At 36.5% G+C, this 19541-nt stretch overlaps 1 protein-coding gene across 4 annotated transcripts in view; it reads left to right on the top strand.

The window, feature by feature from the left end:
- The window catches only part of LOC148955734 (uncharacterized), a 122904-nt gene that overhangs the window by 68634 nt on the left and 34729 nt on the right, over positions 1–19541 (top strand). For all 4 annotated transcript variants that reach the window (XM_089103829.1, XM_089103812.1, XM_089103820.1 and 1 more), the window contains exon 5: positions 8155–8392. In XM_089103829.1, coding sequence (XP_088959955.1) covers positions 8155–8392 — 238 coding nt within the window. The remainder of the gene's footprint in view (positions 1–8154; positions 8393–19541) is intronic.

The raw sequence follows: 19541 nt of genomic DNA, 5'->3' as shown, positions 1-19541 counted from the left end.
GTGTTAGTTAAAAAAGAAACTGTCAAAAATATTGTTTTGTTTTAAATTGAGTTGAGCTTATGGCAATTAAGTTTGCTCTTCAAGCCATATCAAGTCAAACAGACATTAGACATCAAGAGTTTATTGTTTGCACTGATTCACTGTCAGCTATGGATTACCTTTCACAGCAGCAACTCCAAGCAAGAAATGTTACCATCCAGATCGAAAACTTGGTTACACAATTATCAAGAATGTGTATGTCACTTTTGTTTATATGAGTTCCCGCACACTGTGTATAACAGGAAATGAGCAAGCAGACTTGGTTGGAAAACAAGCCTCCCAACTGGATCTCATCGTCTATGTCCCGATTACTGATCCCGAATTCTTGTCTTCAATCAGTTCCACAATTTTAGAGAAGAAGGGGCTTTGGCTTCATTCTTCTCATATTCAGCTCTTAAGATCTCTATGATTCTAAGCAGCCCTCAAAAGAAATATGCCTCCCATCCTGTATCCTTTCAACATGTCTATTTCGTCTTAGATATGGCCATGCAAAAACCAAATGAACCCTTTTACAATGGAAAATGGTCCCAACCCCTCAATTCTGACACATGTGAAGTGTATGAAGGTATTTGTCACCTCATATTTAACTGCAGAAAATATGACAAGGAGCCAAGCAAGCTAGTGATTACATAAGGTACAGAAAAATCAAGTGATACGAACTCATATGGCCTATTGGTCGAATGCGTCAAACCCCAAACAACAACATAATAAACAGGACTGCTTAAAAACCGCAGAAGTAATGAAAGTAGATGGACTGTTTTGTATATAATGATATCCATTCCTTGAAGTCTCATCAATTTTAGGTTTATCAACGTCATAAAAGAGAAAAACAACACGAATAATATATACCAATAATTTAAGGTTTGGTAAGCTTTAGCAATATCTGGATTTGGGTTCCTTTTTTTGTAATTCTCGTTTATGTTTTTCAGTTGATTTGTTATCATTGTATAAAAATGTTTTAATTGTTATGTATTATTATCATATTTACTATACTTTTTCTGTAATGCGATTTTAGAATCAGCAAAAGAACGATTCTTTGTGGTAATCTGTATGTTTTCATAGTGCTGACTCTCCATTGCTTGTACTTTTTGGTTGTATATTTTACATAAGTAGTGATTTGCAAATGTTGCATTTTGATTTAGAATATCAGATTTGAGGTTAGCTCTCGTCGCAATTAGGGTAGCCCTAGGCATAACATAAAAATTGAAAATAAAACTAATAAAAAACAGGAACGAAAATTATTTCGAATGTTAGAATGGCTATCCTCTTCTGAATCCCCTGCTGTTTAGGCTAAAGCTTGGCCTTTTTTCCCAATTCTTTTACAGAAATTGCTTAAGCTGAAGGACTGTTCAATTCGAATATGATGTAGTTCTTAAGCGCTACAAAACTTTAGCGTAAAGAGTCATGGGCGCCCATAAGCTGAATTCCAGGGGGGGGGGGGCAAACTTCGTCTAATTGCTACTTTTAATGCTATATAATAGAAATCTCAGAACAAAAATATAAAAATAAGGCAGCATCATTCAGCCAGGGGGGCAGAGTACACCCCCCCCCGCCCCCATATGGGTGCCCATGTAAAGAGTGGAGTTGAAGAGGGGGCAGTATCCCTGAAATATGGAATTTTGTCTTTTCTTTTTAGGGCTCTTTACTTTCGTTTGAGAAACCTTGTTTTTTTACTAGTTTGAAGTTCTGAATCCGCTCTTTATTTTTTTTTTCCTAAAACTGTGTTGTTATTTAATTAACATACTGTGTTTGTTAGCATTAAATCTGTAATCAATTAGCTCAGAAGTCTTTCATATGACCTCTGGTGGAAATTCGAACCCACCTGAGAAACACTGTGCTTTGTGTTATGAAATTTGTAGTACGATTGGAGACTGAAACTAGTAACTAGTTGCTTCTAAATACTTTAGATGCCGAATTCCGTGAATTTCAAATTTCTTATGTGAAATATATGTATTTTCCGTATTTGGGCTGATACAGTACCCAACACCAGGATCAGGTTTCTCACCAAGCAACCTCAAATAACCGATGAATTTCACGTTAGAGGGGTGTGATATTACTGGGGCACATGACTGGAATGAGGCTTGGACGGCTTCCCTATGACGTTTGGTACTGGACTCCTCCAAGCCTCCAGAAGAGAGGTGGACAATAAATCACCAGTGGTCGTTCCCTTGAACATGAGGCAAGAGTAATACGATGAACCCTCAATGAGCTGTGGTGTCATACGCCACTCGGTGTCGGAGGATCTAAAAAATTTGGACTTGCTTAGAAATCCGTCAAGCTTTACTGAAAATCGTAAGACGTTGTGGATACAGACTGAGCTTTGTCTTAAGAGTATTACAGTCTGAGACCAATATGTGTAATTAACGACCAAAAAAGCTCTTTTGTAGCAACTTTACTGGAAACCAACCACTGAGTGTTATTTATTCACTGGTTGCCTCTTGCTTCAAGATCCTTGTTTGCTCACTTAAGATCCACCCCTGAATAATCAGGAGTCGAAGAGCTGCAAAGTATCTGTGCTTGTGAAGTCCTGACTGAGGGAGGGAAGCCCAGGTTTCAGGGTCCTTGTGTATGCACTCAAATTTATGTTACAAAAATAGCAGAGACCAATGAATTCTTGATCTTTGTGCTGCAGAACCATGATTGAAGAGCATGCATAAAATATTTATTTTCCCTACTTTAGGTATTCATTTTTATTTCAATTTTTGTTTTACTTTTTCAGCATTTATTTTTTCAGATTATTATTTTGATCACTATTTCCGAGATTATCCCCGAATAAGTCTTTAAGTCCTAAGCCTTGGACTTGCATACCATGGAATCATTTGAATACACGGAACATGCACTCACCATGCTTTGATTTAAGGGGATATGGGTAAAGAAACGACAAATTATCTCTGCTGAAGAGAAACTATTATAAAGCGACAGGGCTGGTTCTCGGTTGTTGAAGGTCAAGGGAGTTGGGGGCGATTCTTTGCTTAACTCTGTAGGAGATGAATGAAGACTAGCAAGGAGCGTTTTTACTAGTCGCCTGATTTATAAAGACAAAATCGAAAAAGGGGGTGAACAACACAGTCGATAGAGCCGATATAAGTTAGTCTTAAATTTGTTTCCCTTATGGGGTTCTACCCAGCCTAGAAACTTGCGAATTGTACATTTTTAAGCTGTTTGGGGAGACAAAATTTAAGCCTCGTTTTTATGCGTCTTTATGGTTTTAATTTTTTGGCCTGGAACAATAAACAAATGTACTTTTGGCATATTTTCAGTCGGCAGAGTTTTTTCTAATTTTCTTTTCTGTGAAGTTCCTTTTGACTCAACAGTTTACAGATGTAAATTCCATGTTTTAAGGGAAAAAAAATCTATGTTCCTATCTTGGACAAACTAACATTTAAGAAATAAAACGCCGAAACTTTTAGGTGGATCCAAGACACATGTTTGTCGCCCCCCCCAATCCCCTGCGCGATCTGCTGATCATTTAAGACCACTCATAGATGATCGCTGAAGAATCATGAGTCAGAAAATGTGCAGCATGTCTAGCGGGAGGATGGAAGGGTTTGTGGCTCAGAGATTCTAAAACTGTAGTGACAAAGAGCTTTGCACAACCTTGATTTCAACAAGCTATTAGTAATTTCAACTTTGGTAAAGATTTGAGATATGAGATATACATTTATTAAAAAAGAAAACAAACACTATTCGCCTTTCGCCTGCCCAGAAAGACAATAAGCTTGAAAGGGCAAGCGAGTTTATCACTCTCAGCTAATTAAAATAACATTCATACCTTGCTACTCAACACAAAAGAAAATTATCGGATGAAGGAATAAAGGAAAAGAGAGATAAAGAGTAAGAGACAAGAAGTAGATAGAAGAAAAAAAAAAGAAAAAAGCAAACTAAATCGGGGAAATACCTTAAATAGAATGACAACCTGGAGTGGGCATAACACCAAATTCACTCACGAGATAAAAGAAACTTCTTTGCCCGTGACTTGAAAGCCTGAAGACTAGGCGTATTTTCCACACACTCGGGCAATATATTCCAAACATGGGGACCATAATGGTGAATCACAAAAGATGCCCGAGTGGTGCTCCTAAACTCATGAGTTAAGTCATCAGCTTTTCTTGTATTATGATCATGAAGGTCTCTATTAAAAGTAAAAATATTTTCAAAAGCAGGGGTGAGCAGCTGATTCAAATATTTATACGAGAAAATCGCGACATGGTAATCTCGAATTTGGGATACATCCATTAACTTATTCTTTTTAAAATGCTCATAAGCAGGAACCTCATCAGAATCATCAAATTCAGATAATAATTTTACAGCTCTATTCTGAAGTTTTTGTACTCTTTTGAAACATGTAACAAAATTACTTGCCCATATAGAGCATCCGTAGCTAATATATGGGTAAAATAAAAAAAAATAAATCATTTTAAGGATCTTTTTTGGGACTAGATTTTTAATTCTTCGCATCATCCCAAGGCCTCTGCTTAATTTTTCAGCTATTGCACTTGAATGCTTTTTCCACGACAGGTTTTCATCAATTAAAAACCCCAAATACTTCGTTGTTGCTACTCTCTTTATCACATTTTCTTGAACCGTGATATGGTCATTTCCAGCACTAGAAGAAAGTCTAGAAAATATCATGAAAAAGGGTTTAGAAAAGTTTAGGGTTAACATATTTTGCTGAAAAAAAGTTAGAAATTCAGAAACTGCATTATGAATTTTATTACATAGAACATCAAGTGAAGGTGCTGTCAGAAAGAGCAAAGTGTCATCTGCAAACAGGATGACACCAGCCTCTGACAGGCAATGTTTCACTCGATCAGTTAAAATAATGAAAAGTAGAGGTCCCAAGATTGACCCTTGTGGGACCCCACACTCTACTTTATTTTTTGAAGATAAAGATGACCCATTCTGAACTATCTGATACCGATTGTGTAGATACGATGAAAACCACTCCAGACTTGAACCCTTCACCCAAATCGAGTCAAGAGCTTGAATAAGCTCTGAGTGGTCCACCGTATCGAACGCTTTTTTCATATCCAAAAACACAGCTGCGGGTATGAGACCAGCTTCAAATGCATCACTAATCCAATCAACCAATTTCAGAACTGCTGTATACATAGATAGGCTTTTTCTGAACCCAAATTGATTTTCCATTAGAATTTTATTCTTTTCAATATAATAACTTAACTGGGCATGTGTCACTTTCTCATACAACTTAGAGAAAAATGGGAGAATAGATATAGGTCTTCGATTCGATGGGTCATCTTTTTTCCCTCCTTTATGAAGAGGAATCACTCTTGCAATCTTTAGTGCTTCCGGGAAGACCCCAAGATCTAAAGAAAGGTTGATGAGGTGCGTCAACACAGGTAAGACACTCGTTTTTGCGGCCTTTATGAGTTTCAGGGAAAACTCGTCCATCCCACTAGAGCTTGACTTCATCGTACCCAAGAATCGTGCCACTTCCCGTTCCGAATACCTTGCAAACTCAAAGGAATTCTGACTTACAGGCTGTCTTTTAATGACAGATCCAAAACTCGCAGATGTGTGTAGTTTAGCCCGCGCTTGTTCGCAAAGTCTTTTTCCTTCATTTGCAAAATAACCACACAGAAATTCAGATATGTCTTGAGAATCGGTAAGACGACCTCCTGTTGTCTCCATGACTCTCACCTCCTCCTTACTCTGAAATTTACCCAAAAGTTTATTTATTGTTTTCCATGTATTTTTCATATACCCTTGAATTTCATGAAATTCATGTTGGAAATAAAGTTTCTGAGCATTCCGTTTTACTGAATTTAAAATATTCGGAAATCTTTTGAATTCTATAAAATTATCATTTGAATGGTCCTTTAAATAATTCACATAAAGTTTGTTTTTCTGCTTTATTGAAACTAAAATAGCTTTTGTTATCCATGGTTTCTTAGGAAAATTTCTATTAGGGTTTATTCTTCGCAAGGGACATGTTTCATTCATTACATTCGTCACTATCTCACTGAATAGGTCATATGCAGTATTTGGACACTTTTCCTTTATTATACTCAAGAAATTTGTTTCATCCATCATATTTGCAAAACTCTTTAGGTTTTATTATTCATTTCACGGTAAAACGAAGTTCTTTCATTTTGTTTATTTTCCTTTGACTGATTTAGCTTTATTTTACTTATTAAAAGAAGGTGATCCGAGCCGTCGGACACGATCACATCTGCTTGTGATTTTTCAAGCAATCCACCATTAAAGAAAAAATTATCAATTAAAGATGCCGAGAGATGCGAAATCCGAGTTGGAATAGTCACAAGAAGAAAACTATCATGTGACACCAACATATTAACAAAATCTAAGCTATTCGCTCTTTTTAGTAAATCTATATTAAAATTTCCAATCATAAATTTGATTTTATTTTCATTATTAATTTTATCTAACAATAGTTCAAATTCATCAAGAAAAAAACTAATATCATATGTCGGATTTTTGTAAAATAATCCCAGAATCAAGTTTTTTTCTTCTTTATTTTTTATTTCAATGAAAAGTGTTTCGATCCTACCTTCAAGCCACAGGGAAAGGTCATCCCTAACCCAATATTGGGTACCTTCATTAATCAAAAGGCCTAGACCGCCCCGCTCCATGGTTGTCCGTTCTCTTCGCTCGCAAATATATCCTGGGAAAGCAAAATCCCATGGCAGTGACTTGCTAGAAACAAATGTCTCACAAAGGCCTACAATGCACGGTTTCTTATCTAGCGAACTTAAAATCTCACATAAAGAAGAATATGCCGTTCTTAGACCTTGACAATTCCAGAAAACGATCGCTCTTTCTGCACTCGCAGGATTTGAATACTCATAAAGATTATTTAGATTCACATAATTACTAGGGCGACAATTCAACGAAAAATTATCTATGCATTCATCATCCCCCGCAAGTGTGTCACGAGCTTGGCTTCCAAGAATAAACCGTTTTTTTTCAAATTCATTCAAAGGGTAATAATATATATTCGCAATCATTGAAGAGGGTAATTACCTTTACAAAAAAAAAAAATAATGATAGGCAGAAAGAAAAAAAAAGAAAGAAAAAAAAAACGAAAAAAAAACTAAAGGAACGGAAAATTTGCCTATAAAAAAAAAAAGGGAAAACAAGCATACAAGTAATTCAACAACAAAATTTACACAACACAAAATTATAAGGTCAGATTTGGCAGACGAACCACTTCAGCCATAGCTCGAATTTTACGGATCTCTCCCACTGAGTTTTTTCCAAAAATTGTCCCGTTATTGGACCAAACATTTCTGTTTCCAAGCTTACTCTTAGCCAAGTCAAGAATTTGTTTCTTTTTTGATGTTAGGTACTCGGTGACGAAAATTCCCGACCGAGCAAGCTTTGACTTACATGCAAACACTTTTCTTGCAATTTCAGCAAATTTGAAAGCTACCAGCAAAGGCAAAGGACGCTTTTGTGCATTAACAATGGTGTCCGAATCAGTATAAATTGCTCGAAATTTGAATACAGAAACTATTGCGGTAGAAGAAAAATCAGAAATTTGCATTTTATCTGTAATCACATTCAATACACACTTAGAGATGGGAAGACCCCCACTGTGGTCAACACCTTGAAATACGAGCTGATTCAGTCGTTTTTCCTGCTCTATATCATCAAGACGGGTTTCAAGCTGTTCAACCCAATTTTCCAGGGCTAGGTTTGCGTTTTAACATAGAAGGGACCATTTGATTCAGTTTCAAATGGTCTATTTGCATAATTTAGGCTTCTTACTCCTGGGGATTGCACAAATTTTGTTGAGCTTGGAGGCATCTTTTGGACCCTTCGATAGTTTGAAGCAAAATCGTCAGCTTATTTTTAAGTTTTGATCCAATGCCCTGTGGCTCTCGGGTGCTTGTTGGCACAAAGAAGGTTGGGAGTGATTAGCTGCCCTTTCATTGGTTTTGGAGCTTCGGAAGGGCGCTAGAACTTTCAGATTGTAATCGAATGGTAAAAATAATAACAATACTACTAATACATGTGATAGAACGCCGCTCTACTGATTCGACGGTATTGTTTTGAGCATAAATGAGCCAATAGGTTTGTTGTTCTATTGTACCTGCTCGTGGTAATAGTATAGCTTTTTTTTTCTTTCAGGATCCATACTTTATAACCGTTAACACAGAATTTGATGAACGATTTTTTGAAATAGAAGTATTGAATGGCTGTGTTTCCTTAGAGACCTTGAAGGCTCAGTTTCCAGAGGGGACTGGATTAATGTACAAACCTGATCCTGGCAGACCCTATCGAATTTTGCAGAGCAGTAATGGCTTAATTTATCCTCCTCATGGTGACTGGAAAGAAATCAGTGTGTATACGCTGTGTGTGCCAAGAGGTATTCTTTTCTCTTTTTTTTTCTTTTTTTTTCTTTTTTTCTTCTTTTTAGGGGAATGCAATCCTGTGATAAATATCAATTAGCAGCTCTCATAAAATTTTAACAGTTATCTGACCCTTCAGACCTTGTAGTTGTTTAGTAAAGGCTAGCTTGGTTATATTAAATCATTGGTTAGTACTGGCACATCTTTCTAATTGCGCTACATGCTTTAAGATGGAGGAGGAGGATCTTGATCTGTGGGTCAACACCAGTAATCCATGGGCTGACTAAAAGCACATAATACCTCAACTGGGAAAAAGATACATATAACCTATCTGAATCCCAAAAACTCAAAGAAATTGAATTTAAAACTCAAAACCTTTTTTTCAGTTTTCCTTGGGGTAGGGGGGATTTCGAAGTAAACCTACATGACTCTATAACAGTATTAAGTATCGGTCACTTGAAAAAGGAAAAGTAAAAATTCTTCATGCTAGATTTTACCTCTCCTTTAATCCTCAGTCTGAAACCAAATCAATTGTGTTTTGCTTTCATGACTACTGTAATGCCCTGATGCTTTCCTTTCTGAAGATTAATTTAAAAATTTTCTCCACAAAATAAGTTTTTCAAAGTAGAGTAAAGAACTCATTAAACCAAAAATGAACAAAAATACAATCAAATAATCTACCAAGCGTGAAACAACCACAAATCAGCATCGATGAATAAATAAAATCCAAAACGAGCAGAAATTACAATAAATAACCGAGTCAAACTCGAAACGAGCAGAAATTAAAATGAGTAGGGCTCAAAACCCCTATAGCTTCCCAAGGCCAGAACGTATACGCACTTTACTGAAAAAAATATAAATGTTTTTACTTGTATAACTTTAATAAATCAAATAATATTAACATTTTGATTACTAAATATCAGTATATGTATATTAAACTGACAATGCACATTCATTTGTATTTTTTCAGTAAAGTGCAAATTTTTTTGTTCTGGCCTTGGGAAGGCATAGGTGTTTTGCGCCCAACTTATGTTTATTTCTGCTCGTTTTGAGTTTGACTCGGTTATTTATTGTAATTTCTGTTCGTTTTGGGTTTCATTTATTTATCGAGGTTGATTTGTGGTAGTTTCACGCTTGGTAGATTATTTTATTTTATTTTTGCTCTTTTTTTGTTTAATGGAGTTCTTTACTGCTCTTTGAAAAACTTATTATGTAGAAACACTTCTTTTGATTAATTTCTGATCGTTTTATATTGACATATTCCTTTCAAGGAAAAAGAAAATAATACTTTAAATCTTTTCGTTTTTTAAGACTTTACAGTTTGGCCGGCAATTTGTATGCTGGAGAAAAATTTTCAGCAATTTTTAACAAGATACACCCTTTTAAAAATCTGGACACAAATAGTATTGTTTAATTTAGTTTCATGCCTCCTTTAGTTGACCTGAAATGGAAAACTTGATACCATTTGCAAAAAAATCTGTTTACTTTCTTTGATAGCTCGGATACACTTACGCTATTTTGACTTGGTTAAATTTTAAGAGCAGAAGTAGCCCCGAAAGTTTGAACATAATACCCTCAGTCGTTCTTGGGATACTGCTGAGATACCTTATTGGGAATTAGCACTATCACAGTGCACTTTGATTTAATCTTAATCTTTGATTTAATCTTTAATCTTAATTAATCTTCGATTTAATCTGGGATGGTGGGAGTGGAAGGGGGACTAGTTGCCCTCCAATCACTTTCGACTATTAAAAGGGCATCAGCCCATTCTATGTTCAATCGAATGAACCCTTTTCGAAGTTCCCACGACAACTCCTGCGATACCAAGTGCCCTGGTCTAAACAACAACAACAACAAAAATAATACATTATACCCACATCGATCTTTACTATAAAAATGTCATGCCTTCCAATCACTTTCGACTATTAAAAAGGGCACTAGGCCTTTCAATTTCCAATCGACTGAGCGCTTTTGGAAACGACAACACTTTCTATAAACACCTTATATGCCCCCAGGGCATAAATTACAACCCTTACCCTAAGGTCATTCTCAAATACCTAATTTCCGGAACTTTCTACTACGTTGAACAAAATGACTATCTGAAAATTTTGATTGGATGTGTTTGGAGGAATGATGGGGCTGAGTGGGAGGTTTGTTATACTCCTATCACTTTCGACTATTAAAAAGGGCACTAGCCCTCTTAATTTCGAATTGAATGAGCCACTTTCGAAGTTCTACGAGAACTCTGTCTATAAAATCTTCTATGCCCCAGGGAAGAAACTACAACCTTTGCCCTTGGGGCTCTCGGGGATTTGTCATTCTTAAATACATAATTTCCAGAACTTTCAACTATGTTGAACAAAATGGTTATCTCTAAACTTTGATTGAATGTTTTTGGGGAAATGGTGGTTGTAAGAGGGGGTTTAATTACTCTCCACTCACTTTCTACTATTAAAAAGGGCAATTTCAATTTCCAATCAAATGAGCCCTTTTTGAAATTTCTATTACAACTTTTGATATAAACTTTAATGCCCCCAGGGAATAACTTACCCCTTGTACTGAGGGCTCTGAGGGGGTTATCATCCTAAAAGACTTAATTTCCAGAACTTTCAACTACGTTGAACAACATGGATATCTCAAAATTTTGCACTAGCCCTTTCAATTTCCAATTGAATGAGTGCTTTTGAAGTTTCTACGACAACGCTTTCAATAAAAACTTTATATGCTCCCAGGGCATAACTTACGACCCTCGCGCTGAGGGCTGTGGGGGGGGGGGTTCATCCTTAAAGACCTAATTTCCTAAACTTTCAACTACGTTGAATAAAATGGTTATCTAAATATTTTTATTGGATGTGTTTGGGGAAAAGCTGGGCGTGAGAGGGGGGGGGGTAGTTGCCCTAAAATCACTTTCGACTATTGAAAAGGGTACTAGCCCTTCGATTTTCAAATCGAATAAGCCCTTTTTCAAGTTTCTATGACAAAGATTTCAGTAAAAACCTTATCTCTATGTGTATCTATGTGTATTATCTCTATGTGTGTCGTCTCTATGTGTGTGTCGTCTCTGTGTCTGTGTCGTCTCTGTGTGTGTATGTCGTCTCTGTGTGTGTGTCGTCTGTGTGTGTGTGTCGTCTCTGGTTTATGTTAGGTTAGGTTAGGGGTGGTTAGTTACCCTCAAATCACTTTCGACTATTAAAAAGGGTACTAGCCCTTTGAATCTCAAATTGAATGAGCCCTTTTTCAAATTCCTCCTACAAATTTCAGTAAAAACATTCCATTCCCCCAGTGAAGGACCTATAATTCTTGCCTTTAGGGTTGCGTGAAAGTGGGCTCCTGTAAAGCATATTTTTTTCCTTGAAATCTACTATGTTGAACATAATAGCTATCTCAGAAATTTTTACTGTATGTGTTTGGGGGAATGATGGATGTGGGGGGGGGGCTAGTTGCCCTTCAATCCCAATGAGCTTTTTTTGTAGTTTCTACGACAACGCCTTCTATAAAAACCTTATATACCCCCAGGGCATAACTTAAAACCCTTGCCCTGAGGGCTGTGGGGGAGTGTCCTCCTCAAAAAAATATTTTCTATCTGGAAATCAAATACGCTGAACAAAATAGCTACCTCAAAATTTTGATTGAATGTGTTTGGGGGAATGATGGGCGTGGGGGGGGGCTAGTGTCACTCCAATCACTTTCGACCATTGAAAATGGTACTAGCCCTTAGAATTTCCAATGGTATTAGCCTCTTTAGAAGTTTCTACGACAACGCCTTCTTTAAAACCCTTATATGCCCCCAGGGCATAACTTAAAATCCTTGCCCTGAGGGTTGTGGGGGAGTGTCCTCCTCAAAAACATATTTTCTATCTGGAAATCAACTACGCTGAAAAAAATGGCTATGTCAAAATTTTGATTGGATGTGTGTGGGGGAATGATGGGCGTGGGGGGGGGGGCTAGTTCCCCTACAATCACTTTCGACTATTAAAAAGGCCACTAGTCACTCCAATTTCCAATCGAATGGGCCATTTTCAAAGTTTCTACGACAACTCCTTCGATACGAAGTGCCCGGGTATGGAGAACCAAAAAAAAAACACAATGTGCCCATAGGCAGCGCTGGCGCGCTGCCTATGATACACCCTTTTAAAAATCTGAACACAAATAGTAGTGTTTAATTTAGTTTCATGCCTCCTCTAGTTGACCTGAAATAGAAAAGGTGATACCGTTCTAAAAAAAATCTGTTTACTTTCTTTGATTGCTTGGATACACTTGCGCTTAGATACAATTAGCATTAACACTTTTGCATTTTTACACAATTTTACGCATTAACACAATGCAAAAGGACACTGTCCTTTCTATTTCCAATCGAATGAGCCCTTTTCGAAGTTTCTACGACAACTCCTTCGATACGAAGTGCCCTGGTCTAAAAAGAAATAAAAAAAATAATACATTATACCCACTTGAAAGGGCACTAGTCCTTTCAATTTCCAATCGAGTGAGCCCTTTTGAAGTTTCTGCAACAACGTTGTCAATAAAAGCATTAAATACCTCCAAGGCATAACTTACAACCCATGACACTAGGGCTATGGGAGGGTGTCCTCCTCAAAGATGTAGTTTTCGGATCCTTCTAGTGCGCTGAGCAAAATTGCTATCTCAAAATTTTGATTGGATGTGTTTTGGGAAATGGTGGGTGTGAGGGCGGTTAGTTGCCCTCCAATAACTTTCAACTATTAAAATGGCCACTATCCCTTTCAATTTCCAATCGAATGAGCCCTTTTTGAAGTTTTTACGAAAACACTTTCTATAAAAAACCTTATATGCCCCCAGGGCATAACTTACAACCTTTGCCCTGATTGCTCTGAGGGGGTTATCATCCTCAAAGACCTAATTTCCAAAACTTTCAACTACGTTGAACAAAATTGATATTTCAAAATTTTGATTGCTTGAATTTGGGGGAATGATGGGCGTGAGAGGGGTGCTAGTTGCTCTCTAAACACTTTTGACTATTGAAAAGGGCATTAGTCCTTTCAATTTCCAATCGAATGAGCTTTTGTTGAAGTTTCTACGACAACACAAAACCTTATATGCCCAGGGCATAACTTACAACTCTTGCCCTGAGGGCTGTGGGGGGGGGGGGATTGTCATCTTCAAAGACCTAATTTCCAGAACTTTCAACTACGTTGAACAAAGTGGTTATCTCAAAATTTTGATTGGATGTGTTTGGGGAAAAGGTGGGCGTGAGAGGGGGGTTAGTTGCCCTCCAATAACTTTCGACTATTAAAAAGGACACTAGCCCTCACAATTTCCAATCGAATGAGCCTCTTTTGTAGTTTTTACGACAACACTATCTATAAAAACCTTATATTTCCCCAGGGCATAACTTACAACCCTTGTTCTGAGGGCTCTGGGGGAGTGTCCTCCTCAAAAACCATAATTTCTATCGGGAAATCAACTACGCTGAACAAAATGGCTATCTCAAAATTTTGATCGGATGTGTTTCCGGAAATGGTGGGCGTGGAAGGGGTGTTAGTTGCCTTCCAATAACTTTCGACTATTAAAAAGGGCACTAACCATTCCAATTTCCAATCGAATGAGCACTTTTCGAAGTTTCTACGACAACTACTTAGATACGAAGTGCCCTGGTATGGAAAAGTAAATAATAAATTGTGCCAACATCGTTCTTTACTTAGGCTGTGCTATTGCGCTGCCTATGACGAACTATTAAAAATCGCCCACTCTAATGGCTTGCTTTATATTATTGACAGGACAGATTATAGTAAGATGGATATTTTTATCTTAATGCCTCCCAGAATTAGAACATTTATAGGGTCTATACTAAGGTAAGATAGTTGAAAATGTATTCATATTCATATTTCTAGGGTTATTCAAATATCATTCTGTTATGGACTGCTCTTCTAAACTGTTTTAATTCTTTTTAATGCCATCATTTGTGGGTTCAAGTTATACTGTAAATATTTTTTCATTTTCTTGTCGTTTTATATTCTTTGGTTTATTTCAAAAATACTTATGCATAGTACACTTAAGTATAAGCAGTAAAATTTTTGTGGGTCAGTGCATAGATCACCAAGTGGTTGCGAACATTTTTGCCCTAGAGATATTCGGAGTATTTCATATTTCTTTTATCTCCACTGTGACTAATTTTAAGAAGAGGAGAAATATTTTTACCCTCTATCTATCTTCTGTTCTCTAGTTTCTTATACTTAGCTACTACAGAATAAATATGTGAAAAAGTTGGCTACAGCAACTACAGAACCTGCACTAGGGCATAATAATTGAGTGTCAGCTCTACTACAAAAAGTATGCAAACACAAATTGTAAAAAAAAGAAAGAATTTTAATGACAAGCTGTTCGTTCTTTTTAAGTTATCTGCGAACGTGGATTCCTTTGAACTATCCAACCATCAGGCAGACATATTAGACACATCATGGCGCGCTTAATTAGGTAAAATTAAGTTGAAAAAGGGCACACTGTAATACAACCTATATAATAATTGGCTAAATCTGCAAACTATAAGGAGAACCTGTTTGTTTCAAACATAAATACCCCAGGGTGTAAAACCAACTTACTAAGCCCTGCTAGTTCAGTTGGTAAATCTCTGATCCGTAAATCTTTTAATTATAGACCGTGGATTCAAGACCCAACTGAGGATTTCTTGTTTCGTGCGAATATATATTTTTGTTGGATAAATGTTGCACTTGCTGAGGAAAAAACTTATCAAACTATGCAAATAAATGAAGCATTCAATTAAAAGCGGTTGGGTTTCCTTTCCCTACTGATGGAGTATTTCCGAACTATTAGTCTCGTTAAGTGTGCCTGTTTTTTTCTGATGGCCCAGAGATTAAGTTGGAAGTTTCAGGGAAATCTTTGCTTGTGAGAGAAGGAGAGCAGCCCTTTTCAAATTTTTTGCTAAACATTTGACAACTTTTGTCTAATCCTCATAAAGAGTTTGCGATAATGCTTCTTTGTTTTATTTTTCAGGTATGTTGTCTGACACGCTTAGCTGCTAATAAAAGTAATACATTAATACGTGCTAATACGATAATAAGCAGATAAACATATAAATAAACATTATTTGAACCCAAATATACATATATATATATAGTACTGGGAGCACTCGGCACGTAGTAGGCTTCTATATATGGATTCTCACTGTTGGTTGTCTTCTAAGCGCAAACAATTTGAGCTTTTCTTGATGTAATGACGTCCAAATAGACCTTAAATTAGAAGTCATGCCTTTGTAAAATTTCATTTTTTTTATTGGACCTTTAACGTTTGCCTCGGCTTGTCTTTTGTCATTATGAAAGTCATATCGCCAAACCTTTGTTTTAGTTGTTCGGGTGATGGGACAAAAAAATTCTTCTTTTGCCTTGGCCTGTCTTTTGTCATTATGAAAGACATACCGCTGAACCTTTGTTTCTTTTAATTGTTCAGGTGGTTGGGCAAAAACTTCTTTTTCTTCCAACGATTCATCTAGTTCAGGAGTTTTGATTTTCTAAGGTATGGTAGGCATTGATGACCTTATCCATGTCAAAATCTAAAACCCATTTATCATCGCTATCATTTTCAATTTGTTTGGTTCATTATACCTCGGCTTGTCTTTCTTCATTATGAAATACGTTTTGCCGAACCTTTGTTTTTTAACAAAGGTATGGTGAGCATTGATGACCTTATCCATGTAAAAATCCCAAACCCAACCATCATCGCTATCATTTTCAATTTTGACACGTTTTGATTCTCGCTGTCCAGGTGGATTTTCATTGATTCCCTCACATGTTTGGTGTCGCACGTCTTCTAACCGCGCGTGTCAGCTCTTCATTTTCATTTTTGACTTGCTCACATGCTCGGTGGCACATGTCTTCTGTGTGTCTTTGTTCTTCATTTTCATTTTTGACACCCCGGTGCTGTTCTTCTAACCGTGTGTGTATTTGCTGTTCATTATCATTTGTAAAAAGCTCTAATTGTTGTTTTCGCATATATTCTAACTGCTTGTGTCTTTGCTCATTTTTGACACGTTTTTGGATTTAGACAATTTAGCAATGGCCTTTGCTTTAGCTGCCCGTATTGGTATTGTCACTATTGATGGTCCAGGTTATCGATTTTCACATCTTGTCAAGTTTGATAGTTCAGGTGTTGGTTCCGAAAAATCATCATTTATTGTAATTTGAAAAAAAAACTTTTTCTATAAAATAAGTTTTTCAAAGAAAAGTAAAGAACTCCATTAAATAAAAAATGAGCAAAAATAGAATCAAATAATCTACCAAGCGTGAAACTACCGCAAATCAGCATCGATAAATAAATGAAACCCAAATGAAAACAAATTACAATAAATAACCAAGTCAAACTCAAAACGAGCAGAAATTAACATAAGTTGGGCTCAAAACCCCTATGCCTCCCCAAGGCCAGAACATAATTTGCACTTTACTGAAAAAATATAAATGTTTTTACTTTTATAACTTTAATAAATCAAATAATACTAACATTTTGATTACTAAATATAAGTATATGTATATTAGACGGGTAATGCACATTCATTTGTTTTTTTTTTTGTAAAGTGCAAATTATGTTCTGGCCTCGGGAAGGCATAGGGGTTTTGAGCCCAAATTATGTTAATTTCTGCTCGTTTTGAGTTTGACTCGGTTATTTATTGTAATTTCTGTTCGTTTTGGGTTTCATTTATTTATCGATGCTGATTTGCGGTAGTTTCACGCTTGGTAGATTATTTGATTTTATTTTTGCTCATTTTTTTTTTAATGGAGTTCTTTACTTTTCATTGAAAAACTTATTTTGTGGAAAAAGATTTTTAAATTAATTTCAGTTAGTTTTATATTGGCATAGTCTTTTCAGAGAAAAACAAAATAATAGTTTAAACCTTTTCGTTTTTTAAGACATTATAATTTGGCCGGCTATTTGTATGCTGGAGAAAAATTTTCAGTAATTTTTAACAACATACACCCTTTTAAAAATCTGGACACAAATAGTAGTGTTTAATTTCGTTTCATACCTCCTCTAGTTGACCTGAAATGGAAAACTTGATACCATTCGCAAAAAAATCTGCTTACTTTCTTTGATAGCTTGGATACACTTACGCTATTTTGACTTGGTTGAATTTTAAGAGCAGAAGTAGCCCCGAAAGTTTGAACATAATACCCTCTGTCGTTCTTGGGATACTGCTGAGATGCCTTATTGGGAATTAGAATTAACATAGTGCATTTTGATATAATCTTATGGCAACATTTAGTTTTTAAACATAAAGGCAAATGGGAGGTATGGCGTGGGAGGGGGATTAGTTGCCCTCCAATCACTTCTGATTATTAAAAAGGGTATCAGCCATTTCTGTTTTCAATCGAATGAGCCCTTTTCGAAGTTCCAACGACAACTCCTTCGATACTAAGTGCCCTGGTCTAAAAAACAAAAACAAAAAATCATGCATTATACCCATATCAATCTTTACTATAAAAATTTCAAGCCTTCTAATAACTTTCGACTATTTCGATTTCCAATCGAATGAGCCCTTTTTGAAGTTTTTACGACAACGCGTTCTATAAAAACCTTATATGCCCCCAGGGCATAAAATACAACCCTTACCCTAATGGCTGTGAGGGTGCTTGTCATCCTCTAAGACATAATTTCCAGAACTTTCAACTACGTTTAAAAAAAAAATGGCTATCTCAAAATTTTGATTGCATGTGTTTGGGAAAATGGTGTGCCTGAGAGGGGCATTAGTCGCTCTCCCATCACCTTCGACTTTTAAAAAAGGCGCTAGCCCTTTCAATTTCCAGCCAAATGAACCCTTTTGAAGTTTCTACGACAACGCCTTCTCTTAAAACCTTATATGCCCCCAGGGCATAACTTACAACCCTTGTCCTGAAGGCTGTGGGGGGATTGTCCTCCTCAAAAACATAATTTCGATCTGGAAATCAACTACGCTGAACAAAATGGCTATCTCAAAATTTTGATTGGATGTGTTTGGGGAAATGGTGGGCTTCGAAGGGGGTGTTAGTTCCCTTCCAATCACTTTCGACTATTAAAAAGGGCACAAGCCACTCCAATTTCTAATTGAATGATCCCTTTTTTAAGTTTTTACGACAACTTCTTCGATACGAAGTTCCCTGCTCTAAAGGAAAAAAACATAATAAATAATACATAGTGCCAACATCTTTCTTATATGCCCCCAGGGCATAACTTAAAACCCTTGTCCCGAGGGTTGTGGGGGAGTGTCCTCCTCAGAAACAAATTTTCTATCTGGAAATCAACTACTGCTGAACAAAATGGCTATCTCAAAATTTCGATTGGATGTGTTTGGGTTAATGATGTGCGTGGGAGGGGGGCTAGTTGCCCTCCAGTCACTTTCGACTATTAAAAAAGGCACTAGCCAATCCAATATCCAATCGAAGGAGCCCTTTTCGAAGTTTCTTCAACAACTCCTTCGATACGAAGTGTCCTGGAATGGAATAAAAAAACAATACATTGTGCCAACATCGTTCTTTACTTAGGCAGTGTGATTGCGCTGCCTATGACTGCAACTGCAAGCTTTCGTTTTTTGGGCCATCCAACAGACCTTATATTATATAAATAACTGATGCTTTAAAAACTGAACAATCTTACTTATGCATACCACCATATAAGAAATAGCTTATATGATGTCATATATAATGTCATAAGAAATGCTTATATAATGTACTAACATACTACATGACGTCATTTGTACAAACCAAATTTAAGGCTGTTAGCGAATTTCATCAGACTTCTGACTTATCTACATCGTTTTTTTTATGCGAGAATATCCCAAGATACCAATTTTCCCGTAAAATATGGAGCCGTTTTCGAATTTTGGTTTTACCAAATGACGTCATGTAATATGATAGTACATCATATAAGCATTCCTTATGACATCATATAAGCTTTTTATTATGAGGTTATGCATAGCATAAATAAGATGGTTGAGTTTCCAGCGCATCAGTTATTTATATAATTTAATGTCTGTTGGAAGGCCTAAAAAACGAAACTTTGCACCATCAATTGCAACAATACTTTTACAGGCAGCTGAAGCAAAGGTCATTGCTAAATTGTCTGAAGTAATCAAAATCCAAAAACTTTCAATAATGAAAATAAAGAGCAAAGACACAGGTGGTTAGAACATATGCGAAAATGACAATT

The sequence above is a fragment of the Artemia sp. Qi Xiang Cuo genome, chromosome 2, assembly GCF_049724085.1.
Source record: "Artemia sp. Qi Xiang Cuo chromosome 2, ASM4972408v1, whole genome shotgun sequence".
Classification (NCBI taxonomy): Eukaryota; Metazoa; Arthropoda; class Branchiopoda; order Anostraca; family Artemiidae; genus Artemia; species Artemia sp. Qi Xiang Cuo.
The sequence above is the reverse complement of the archived record's forward strand: the minus strand, read 5'-3'. Positions and strand labels throughout refer to the sequence as shown.